This window comes from Fringilla coelebs (assembly GCF_963513975.1).
Source record: "Fringilla coelebs genome assembly, chromosome: 3".
In the NCBI taxonomy this organism is placed as follows: Eukaryota; Metazoa; Chordata; class Aves; order Passeriformes; family Fringillidae; genus Fringilla; species Fringilla coelebs.
The window spans coordinates 112,484,631-112,496,118 of NC_140030.1; the positions used below are offsets into that span (position 1 = coordinate 112,484,631).

At 47.5% G+C, this 11,488-nt stretch overlaps 1 protein-coding gene across 1 annotated transcript; it reads right to left on the reverse strand.

Annotated features, from left to right (window-relative positions):
• Positions 1-421: 421 nt before the first annotated feature.
• CCT4 (chaperonin containing TCP1 subunit 4) lies at positions 422-6,450 on the reverse strand. Its single transcript, XM_084202556.1, has 14 exons — positions 6,265-6,450; positions 5,770-5,822; positions 5,437-5,526; positions 4,733-4,841; positions 4,068-4,210; positions 3,661-3,782; positions 3,441-3,573; positions 2,971-3,110; positions 2,682-2,778; positions 2,261-2,371; positions 1,866-1,996; positions 1,538-1,772; positions 907-1,020; positions 422-629 (listed from the first exon to the last, which is right to left on the reverse strand). Exons 1-14 carry the CDS (start codon positions 6,380-6,382, stop codon positions 612-614), a joined length of 1,614 nt encoding a protein of 537 aa, XP_084058682.1. The 5' UTR covers positions 6,383-6,450; the 3' UTR covers positions 422-611.
• Positions 6,451-11,488: the final 5,038 nt, after the last annotated feature.

The following is an 11,488-nucleotide window of genomic DNA, read 5'->3' on the forward strand; positions in this document are numbered from 1 at the left end:
ATGTGCATTATTATAAACAGTGTAATTTTGACTTCTCAGCCAGCTTTGGGAAAGGCAATTATTCTGGGGGCAGGGGGAGGAAGGCCTGTGAAGAACAGCCTCTGCAGGGCTCTGGATCATGTGATAACACCAGGAATTGCTGCAGAGCTCAGGAGAGCAAGGAATGGGAGGTGCTCCCACTGCAAAGATCCTCCTAGAGGCATCACTGAGGGCAGTACCACCCCTCCCTTAGGGAAAGCTTTGGGAGAGGCAGCTCTAAGCCAGCTAAGTGTCACTAGAGTGCACTTCAAGGGTGCTTTTAAAATATATCACAAGAGGTGATCAGTCACCTTCAACTTTTCAGCCCTAAAGAGGAGCAGAAAAAAGCAAGTGTAACCAAATGTTACAAACCCCAACTAAATTGTACAGCAAAGAGTCAGGTAGACTACTGCGTGTTTATTGATAAAACAGCATTTTCCTTCTGAAAACCAACTGTTACTTAAGTTAAACCTGATCAAAGTACATCAGTCTTGGTGGAGTTTAAGACAATTCACACAGGCGCTTTTGGTGAGGAGTCCATATTCCAGCTACAGGGCAGGAGCTCGAGGCCTTGGTCCCCACCTGTGCTCAGCTTATCCTCGAGTGTTCACCTGCAGGGAGGACACACAGTCAGGCAGAAGAAAGCACAGGATACATCACAATTCCTCCTTTGATAAAGATGCTGGCCTCTTGGGGACTCTAATTCTTTGCTTTATGGTGCAGTATTTATAATTCATTAGCTGCACTTATTAGAAGGCTGAATGGCATTTAGCAGCACATGAACTGAGAATACACAGTAACTGCATTTTGAAGCACAGCAAGCGAATGACAAGGTGCTGGTGCTCGTGAAGGAAGGATAACCCAAACCACGATGCCAACACCACTCACCACATCATCAATCTTGAGAATGCTGCGCACGGTCTCTGTGGCAAGGGTCAGTGCACTCAAGGACACCAGCAGAGGCTGCACCACCAGCTCCTCCAGGATGTTGGAAATGCCACCCTAGGGGAACAAGGAGCCTTCACTTTGTGCAAGACACACTGCAGTCACATTTAGCACTTTTTCTTTTAGCAGAATTCTGAGGGCTATCAACTCCTGGACTATCACAGGGCTTTCACCTGCACCAGGGGCATTACAGCACACATCTTCTCTTCCCAAGCACTTAACATATCCAGTCAAAATTAGCCAAGAAAAAAGGTCAACAGTGCCAATTGAGACAGAGCTGTAGTGCTACTCCCAACTTACGACCACCTTCCACTGCAGATCCTACTGATGGATCTTTTATTGTAGCTGAAACGCTTTTGTGGAGACATGAGATGTTTCCTGTTGTATGCATAAAGCCTTTAATAGCTGCTATTATCAAAGCTCAGGGTGACCTCCTGAGAGAACAAGCTGTAAGCTCCCTCTGCTAATTTTAGGGAGGCTACCACTGTGAGATACCACCTTGCCCTGTTCCTAGTCCAACCCTTGGGTTAAGCATTTCCCCTTGTAACATCCAGCTAGTCCAACCCCTCATTACCTTCCTGACATTAATGCCAGCAGTTTTCTCTCCTTGGGCATGTCTGTTTCGGAGCTCTGTTACCGTGGAGATGGGGTTGAGCCCTGCGTTCTCAGCCAGGGTGGAGGGAATGACCTCGAGGGCATCCCCGTAGGCACGGACACAGTAGGAGTCCATCCCCTTCAGCGTCCGCGCGTACTCGTTCAGCCGCAGCGCCAGCTCGATCTCTGGGGCTCCACCGCCAGCAATCAAAGCCCTGAGGGCACAGGGATGCCCGTCAAACCTCACCTCACACCAGTGCACACACAGCCAGGCCCTGTGAGTTACTAATAACCCAAGGGAGAGTTACCTTTTCTTCACCAAGCACCTTATGACACACAGGGCATCGTGAATGGAGCGCTCGGCTTCCTCCAGCACCAGTTTGTTGGATCCGCGGACCACGATGCTCACGGTTTTCCCAGGGTTTGTGCAGCCTGTGATCTAAAACATAAAACCAGATACTGACACTGGGGAACAAACAAAAACTTGGGACAAAAAGACATAGCTATTGGCACTTTCAAATTCTCCAACAGCACTGATGTCTGCCCAAGCAAAACCACTGCACTGCTGAAGCTGGCGGCTACTCAGAGCTTAGAAATAGGTATTTAAATGTAATAACTTCCACAGTAAAGAACATCAAAGCTACCAGTTACTGAAATAACAGACAGATGTTAAGTAGGATTAACATTTTTGCCCCTCACTCACCTTTATTAGTTTCCCAGAACCGTTCAAGTTGACCTCCTCTGCCAGCTCAGCAGAGCCCAGCATGTCAGGGGTGAACTGGTCAATGTGAGCCACAGGCTTAGTTCCAATTGTCTGAAAAAATAATGGGAAAAAAAATTAATCCAGAGGCTGACTGCAGAGTCAGCAAGTACACTGCATGTTGTTGTTCTGCATATGACAGTAAAATGCAGAAGGGACTGTAGCTTTTACATCTGTCCTGAATCCTTCTATAGAAGTGTGGCTGCTCAGCAGAGCAGGAATGCTTTTTAGGGCAATGTCTGCTCTTGCATTATAGTCAAAACATGAAACTTGTGAAAATGTCACAATAAACTGGCCCTGGCTGGACAGTTAGTTTTGGGGTAGATTTTAAAACACTGCTGCTCATTTATATGATCCACCTTACCTTACATATAAACTCAATGTCCTCTCTTTCAATGTCTTTAACCACCATGATCTTAACTTTGTTCAGGAAATGGAGGGCCAGGTCACTGAGAGCATCCCTGAAAACAAGAGGGAAGGAGTTAGGTCCCAGTGCTCAAATTCTTCAAAACACAAAGTAAGGATGCCATCAAACTCAAAATACAGACAGTGCTGCTGCTTTTAAAGGCACAGCCACTGCTACTCTGCCGAGTGTGACTGTGTTTGGCTTCAGTTTTCCACACAATTCCAATGGTGCCTGGGTATTAGCATACCTCAGGATGGACTTCTGAATGAGCAGCACATTGCAGCCAGCCTTCTTGATCTGCTTCACCAGGTTCAGGATGTAGGCTCTCTCCTCACGCAGCACTCTGTCCATTTGAGCATAATCAGAAACAACAATCTGGTTGTCCATCTGTTTCAAATAAAAAAGAGAAAAGCGAGTGTCAAAATGTGTGTAAAATGCTGTAATTCTAAACAAATAAGCATAACAGCAAAATGCTATTAGAGACAGCTCAAGTAACTCTGAATTGAAGTTTAAGCAATTTTTAACGTAATTTAAACATAATTTATAATTTAAACAATTTTTTATACTAACTGTAATGTTTTTTAGGACCCAGCAGCCCATCAGTCTAGCTGTGGCATAGAGTTGACACCACAGCATCATAAAAAAACATCTGTTATTCTGTTAGCTTGTCCCAAGTCTTAAAGGATGAGGATTTGCTCTAGCCACAGCCTGACTTACATCTGTTTTAGGAGCAGACAAGCAGAACTGAATGAGGCCTATTTTGGCTTTTTCCACTCTGGTTACGCCAGTGTTTGCCACCTTCTGAGTCAGGACGAGTCCCTCAACCAGTTCACAATCATCAATTGTGCCCCTGGAAACAAACACAATCCGTGACTGCAGCACTCTGAAAAGTGAGTACACAGAGACAAAAGCTGTCTAATTACAAATTGTTTCTTACCCCAACTTCTTAACAATTTTAATATCTCTGAGGTCCACACTATTGGCTGTAGTTGGGTCAATCACCTTCATCACTGCATCCACACTCATTGGAGAAAGTAAACTGGAATACTGACACACAACCTAAGGGATTCAACAGTACAGAAACCATGGTGAGAGACTTCACACTGATGAACAGCAGTTTCACAACAATATTGTTATTTTGTTTCAGTATTTGAGGCCAGAATTTTGCAGCAAAGATGTCTTAACAAAGCATCTTCTTCATGGCTGCTCCATGGCAAGGACAGAGCAGTGATGCTGGGGGAAACCCACCCCAGGGTTGTGCAGAAAATGGAACTGCTCTTTCTTAGAGCTGAAAAGCTGCAGGGCCTGGCTGGGCTGGAGCTGCCAGTGCAAGTGCAGCTGTACCTTGGAGTTGAGGGAAGTGGTTGCACTGTTCAGCAGGGTCTCCCTGTCACTGAGCTCCACGGGCTGGGCCATGTTGGTCAGCACCTCGATCCCTTTATCCAGAGCCTTCTGGAACGACTCCGAAATGATGGTGGGGTGAATTCCTGTGCAGAGAACAACACGTGCCTGTTAGACACTCGACCCTTTTCAACACCTGTCTTGGTTTTTCTTCCCCATCTCCTTCCATTCTAAAGCTCAAGATGCTCAGGTCAGGATAAATAGAAGGCATTTCAGCAGAATGTTCTTCACCAGTGTATGACCTCCCTTCTTATTTCCTGCCATTAAGCCTGAAGGGGAAAGCTGTAACATTCCAAGTGACTTGTCCTCACAAACAAGTCCCCCGCAATCCCTGACATCCCAGAAGCACTTTCTCCAAGTTCTCTTGCCATTCCTAAAGCTGCTGCTGTTCAGCTGATGCCTGAGAGGAGGCTGACACTGATTAATCTTCAGATTTTCCAAAACTGCTTTTCCAGTCCTGTATGAAACTCCCCAATTTCCCTGGAGTGTGGGATCCACCCTTTATCCTTCCAACTGATTACAGCTGCTTTAAGCTTCACCCCACACATGCAAGAAGACAAAGTGACTGCAGTACCCACAGTCTCTGCATGTCACATGAATTTATTTACCTTTCTGAAGGAGTCTGGAACAGGCATCCAAGAGAGCTCCAGCAATGACCACAACAGAGGTGGTGCCATCACCAGCTTCAATGTCTTGTGCTTTTGACAGCTCTACTAACTAAGGGAGAAATTATGGCAAAAAAAACCAAACAAACAAACAAAAAAGAGAGCTGTTTACCCATACCAAGACACTTCTCTGGCCAAATACAGCTAGGGTACAGTGAGTCACTTGCAGAAGCAAAGCTTTTTTCCCCAAATTTAAAACTGAACACACCTATCTAACAGGTTTACCTTTTTCTTCCCTGGAGGAGGGTGACAGGAAGCTCATCTCCATCTCCAACCACAACCCAATCCATGAACACTGAACATCTCCAAGGACCAGCTACTGGATCCTCAGACCACCCGGTCATACCTTCACTGGTTCCCTTCTGTCCTAATGGTTTGGGACATTTATTTTTCCTTCTCAAATGACACATGAAGGTCTGGGCTACATTTTCTTAGTATTCTTTCTCAAAATTTCATTTTTCTTGTGTTTTAAAACACATCTAATTGTGCATAAGGCCCATGGGTAATAAATAATGGTTTTTAACTCTTAAGCACATGCCACAATCAAAATAAATGTTGCTGGAGCACAAGGCACAAAATCTCCTGCTCTGTCACTATCCTGGGTAATGCTCCTCAAATCCACACAAAATGCAAAAGAAACCACTCACCATTTTGGCTGCAGGGTGCAGAACCTGCATTTGTTTCAGGATGGTGGCACCATCGTTAGTGATTGTCACATCTCCCTTAGCATCCTGAATCTGGGAATAAAGGGCAGGAACACACTTCTGATCAGCAGCTGCAAATCTCTCATTTGAGGTTCAAAATATTTTTTAATATGGTTTTCAAAACCAAGATGTCCCACTTTCAGTTCCCACTTTCCCTTAAATACCTGGAACATGGGAAAGAATTGAGGCAAAAGGTGGCATCCTCTAAAAGACATGTTGAATTTACAGTACCTCCAGTAAGCTTAACGTTTTGAGAATTCAAAATACAAAATTTACCATTTTATCCATTCCCTTTGGTCCAAGGCTCGTTCTAATTGCATCGGCAACAGCTGGGAAGAGAAGAAAACGTTTCCAAGCTCATTTAAAGAACTACAAGCACTGCACCATTCAAACGTCTTTTCCAAAGAGACAATTCCTGCCCCTTTGAAGTCCTCAGGCAAACTAAAGGATCCCAACGAGCAGAACGATGTAAAACGCTGCAGTCTCAGGCCTGATTTCCACAGTTCTTTGTTTTTAAAGCATTATTCTCCGACCCCTTGACTGCAGCCATTTTAGGTCTGGGCACCCACAAAGGATCAGCACGCAGCGCGCCCGGGGCTGGTGTCAGCGCCCAGTGCCGCATCCCGGGCGGCTCCCGGCTCTCGCCCCACGCAATCCCCGCCCGCAGCCTGGGGCACGGCCCGGGCGGTGCCAGCCCCGGGGATCCATCGCCCCCCGCCCCAATCGCGGCCCACCCGGGGCCCGGCCCGGCTTCCCCCGCGGCCGCCGCACCTTTGCCGGCGGCGATGTTGCTGAAGCGGATCTGGGCGGGCTTGTCGCGGTCCTGGTAGGTGCCCTTGGCCCTGCCGCCGGCCCCGGCGGGGGCTCTGCCGGGCACGCTCTCGGGCATGGCCGGGCCGGGAGCGGAGCGGGACCGCAGCGGGACGGGCCCGGGATGCTTCCAGAACGGGGCCTTCCGCCGCGCGTCACGCGGGGCTGCCCGGCGCGCGCCTGCGCGCTGCTCCACGGACGAGCGAAACGCCCCCTTCCACCCGCCTGCCGGCGAACGGCGCGGACGCCTATAGAGGAGCCGCGCGCTCGCTCGGGGGCTTAGGGGAGGTTTTCCCGCCTGGCTGGGCCGGGCTCGTCTCGCGCTGCGCTCGTGGCCGCTAGGGGGCGCCAGGGCGCGGCCGGGAGGGTCCCGCCCTCAGCCCTGAGGGAGCCGGAGCTGAGGGAGGGATGGGACTCACAGCACGGGGAATGCCGCCCTCAGCCCTGAGGGAGCCGGGAACTGAGGGAGGGATAGTGCAGGATAGGGCTCACAGCACGGGGAATGCCGCCCTCAGCCCTGAGGGAGGGACGGTGCAGGATGGGGCTCACAGCACGGGGAATGCCGCCCTCAGCCCTGAGGGAGGGACGGTGCAGGATGGGGCTCACAGCACGGGGAATGCCGCCCTCAGCCCTGAGGGAGGGATGGGGCTCCCAGCCCGGGGAATGCCGCCCTCAGCCCTGAGGGAGGGATGGGGCTCCCAGCCCGGGGAATGCCGCCCTCAGCCCTGAGGGAGCCGGGGGCTGAGGGGGGATGGTTTGACTCATCGCCCGGCAGCCCCAGCCTTTCCCTTTTATAAATCTCTGTGGGGCGCCTTGCAGCTTTTCCCTCCTTAGCTCAGGACCTGCTGTGTGCCGTCCCACCTATCCTCGGTAGGTTTTGAAGGTATGTTTTTTGCAGAACACGTTGCCAAAAAGGGGTTGAAGCAGCAGCTTTGTCACAGGTGAGCTTAGACAGGATTGCCTTAGAGGAAAAGAAGACATACAAGGTATATTTTTTGTAACAGCCTGAACTTCCCATGTGTCCAAAAGGCTCAGCTTGTATCACCATTGTAAAGCAGTAGCCTTTATCCTCACTAAAAATAAGTCTAGATTTGAAAAATAGTTTATACCTATTAGGATGAGCTTAACCACAGTATTGCTATAAGAAGCTCCTGTTTTTTGGTGGTTTTTTTTTTCTTTTCTATTTTATATTTCTGAATAGCAATTTAAGTTATTTTCTTCACTGTTAACAGAATACAAATGTAATGTAGTTTAGATGCAAAGCACATACTCGAACCCACAAAGTGAATTCATTTTGTATTGTGCTCACAGTAAAACACAGCGGCTCAAAAAAGAGCTCTGACTAAAAGGAAAATGCCCACATAATACCTAAACCCTATAATTTTATGGCATATCTTTGGCTGAGTGTGAAAAGCCAGGGTTAAAAGTGCTTCTGTGTAAAGAAAATGATCCAAGAAGTGCTCCCCTCCGCCAGCAAGGTGTAAAAACAGGTGGAGAATGGGAGCTCTTGAGGTTGTTTTCCATTTTCAAGCAGCTGCACCTATATCAGGAGCTCATTGCAGGTGAAACACAACCTCATGTGAGCAGTTTTCCAGTGCCTGCAGCAGCTTTGTATGGTGAGACATCAAAACCCAGCATTTGGACAGTTGTCAAAATTGAGAAATAGGGAAAGCATGACTCTATCATCTTTCAACCATTTTTAGCAGTTGCTTTTGGTTTTATTTCTTTGCTGGATTTATGCACCTTTGAATAAGAAGATGATTTGGGAGTGGATGATCTTTGCCTTTTTATATTCAATTTTTAGCAGGCAGAGAGGACACCAGTTTTTGTATAAAGGTAGAGAAATGCAAACCTAGGTCATACACAGGGGAAAGGTCTACCTAGTAATAGTCTGGATGCATCTGGATTTATATCACCTCTAAAATTACCCAAACACACCCTAAGCAACCCAAATCACTGTGAACTCTGAGCCTGCTCTTCAATTACGAGCCAGGATGGCAGCAGTACCAAATCCTGGATATTTAGCACTAATGCAATGTTACAGCTGGAATCACTAAAGAGCCAAGATTTTAAAGGAGCTGTTGAAGGTTTAGGCTGTGGTTGGTCATGTCCTTGTTACCTCAGGTTAAGGATCATGTAGGGTTTGTTGTGTGGCTCAGGAAGTTCCTGGTTTCTCCTGGGTGTGTATAGTCAGTGGCATGGCTACCTCCGAGGACATTGTGTAAATTTGGGTGGTGGCAGATGTCATTTCTCTGCTGCTGCTGAGCTGGGCTTTGGGCTTGGTTTTGCCTCAGCATGCCACAAATGACCTGAGAGGAAAACGCAAAGGGATTGTGCATGCTACCAGGAGTTACCAGGTGGTGCCCTAGGGCTGGGAGCAAGGCTTTTCCAGGATTTGGAAGGAAATTTGGAAGGTTAGAGCTGGTGCTGTCCCAGCCACCTAGTTCCACAGGGCTCTGTGCTTGGCCAAAGCAGCTCCTCCCGTGCTAGGACTCGCTTGGAGCAGTTTGTTCCATTGCTGAGCAGAGCCTGGATCTCGAGGGGGTGTAGCAAGCGGCTGAGCTAAGTTTAGAGCTGCTGTGGTCAGTGGGTTCCTTACCAGCAGTTTTGGTCTGGCAGGGTTCCTTCCCTGGGGCTGGGCTCAGGGCAGGCACAAGGATTCATCAGCCCTCAGGGATGTACTGGATTATGCTGAATTTAAGATGAGTTGTCTGGCTGATTTAAGGGGGTTTCGTTATTCTCTTTTGTTATCCCCCGTCGTCCTCACCTGCCTCGTTCTGTGTCCAGTATGAACTCCCTGGCCAGGGGTTGGCTTCATCTCTTGCAGGTGTGAAGGTGGCACCAGCTGGGGACTGACCCAGAGCAGGCTCTGTGGTTTAGGACTTGCCATGTCAGGGTAAAGGCTGAGCTTTCAGTCATGGCACCCAAGGACCAAATGTGTTTAAAGCCAGCACTCCCTGAAATCTTTTGGATTTGTCTTAAGAGCTGAGTTTAGACTTGGAGTTGCCTGCACTTTATATTGTTCTCCTTACCCTCTTATCATAATTTCTGGCTATTCTGACCTTTTCCAGCATCTCCAAGAAGCAATGAGACAATACAAATCCCACTATAAACAACCCCACCCAAGATCCTGGGGGTGTAATGGAGTTTTTTAGCTTAGTTTCTTGGAAAAAAAAGAAAAAAAGAAAAAAAAGAGAAAAAAAAAAAAAAAAAAGAGGTTTGTGTGCTTAGTACTCTGTTCTTCAAACAGAGCCTGGATCTAATTTTGACTGTAGATACTCTGCATTTACTGAGGACAGAGCTCAGTCCTCTGGGGATGTTTGTTGCTGACACAGTGTTCCCGAAATGGAGGTTAATCTTCCAGGGGATGTTTTTTGCTTCTCCCTGGAGATGGCTCGCTGAGAATCCTCGAGGCAGCAGTGATGACAGCAGGAGTGATTGCCACAAACAGGGTGACATCATTTAACCCCATGGCCTTAGATAAGTTATTAAGGGCCATTCCTTAATCATGCCCTGATAAGAGTAGCTTCTAAACATTGAATGAATGCAATACTCAAGGCTTCACAGCATGAAGTTTTTTGCACAAGTAAATTAGTTTTTCAGAGAAGTCTCTATGTAGAGAATATTTTTTTCTTCTTCTGTCTGGAGTTTCATGCCAGAAGTTTTGGCTCGTGGTGCCTGAGGCTGAGCGCTGCAGGAGCTGCCAGCCCTGCCTGCATGGGATGGCTGCATGGCTGCTTCCACCTCCTGGAGAAGTCAATGAATGAGGGATTCTGGATTTTATGGATTTTCTTGGGATTCTTTTACTTGATTTCTTCTGGTTTTCTTTGTTTCCTTCCTGCTCTGGACTACGTATCGTAAAGAGGCTTTGTCCCTTTCATCCTACTCCCTCCATTTGTTATTAACATTTTCTGAGGGTTTTTTTCTCCCTTATGTTCCTGTAAAAAATCTAGTCTGCCATCCATAGATGAAAAGGCTGCTCACACAGGTTTTTCAGTGAGGGATCTAGGAAAAATGGGACACACTGTGCGAATGTGTCAGGAAATGCATGCAGTGCCATACAAGTATTACCTTACTACATGCACTTGTAGGTAACGTCACCCAGCACGGAGGGCTCTGCAGCAGCACAAAATACAGGGCTGCCCTGTGGTTTAGGAGGGAAGAACTCTCTATCAATAGTGATTTTGTTCTGCTAAAACATCAGTGGAAACATTGCTATTTATTTTTCCTCTAAGTGCAATAAATGTGATCTAATCTCGGCTTCTAAATCTACAATAGTTAAAAAAAAAACCTTACTGCACTTGTAGACTGATTTTCCAGTTTTTCCAGGCAGTAATTCCCTCCTTGCTCTTACAGAAAAATATACATTTTTCCTTATCAGTGACAACCTGGTAGAGAAGTTCCTGGTCATAAGGCTACAAAAGGAATGAGAGGCAGGGACAGACAAGCTGCTGAATAAGTTTGTGGGACTGGGTCTGTTGCTGCTGTTAATTCTCAGCACTTCTTTCCCTTCACACAGGAGTAGGTGAGGACACACAGGAGCACACGCGTAGTGTAAGTCAGTGACCCTAGGTCTGCAGGGTGAGGCTGAAGCTCTTTGGTGAAAGAATGAGTATTCCTTTGTGGGAATTCCTGGGGAGATGATTCCCCTCTCTCCCTCTAGGTGCCAGCAGAGCACTAGCCTGGCTGCGAGGCGTTGCCTCCTGGATGTATTTCAGAATGGTGTTAATTTGTAATGCTGCTTGATTACTTTTTAGAGAGGTTGGGATTAACGGATTGTCCTGTTCAGAACAAACTCTCCAAATCATCCTTTGGAGAGCTGATGAAAAGAAAAAGCACTGGAGTTTAAACATGTTCTTTGATGAATCTGTTCCTGCAAATACTAAACATGTTTTCACCTGTGATGTATCTCTGTATTTCACAGGTAAAGAAAGAATCAGAGGCTTCTTGGCAAGCAACATCCTGAGCCCTCAGAGGCGTCCTCGTTTGTAGCTCCACACAACGTGTTGTTCCAGAGATCCCTGGGGAGGAGTATGGCTGTTCCAGGGCTGTGCTTGCTGACAGAACATCATGGTTGAACTTGTGCATCCTTCCAGGAAGAGGCTGATGGAGCCTGGGAAGTGGTGTGAGCTCCCTGCCTTGGGCTATGTCACCTCCCAGCTGGCCCATTTAATGCCTGTCATGC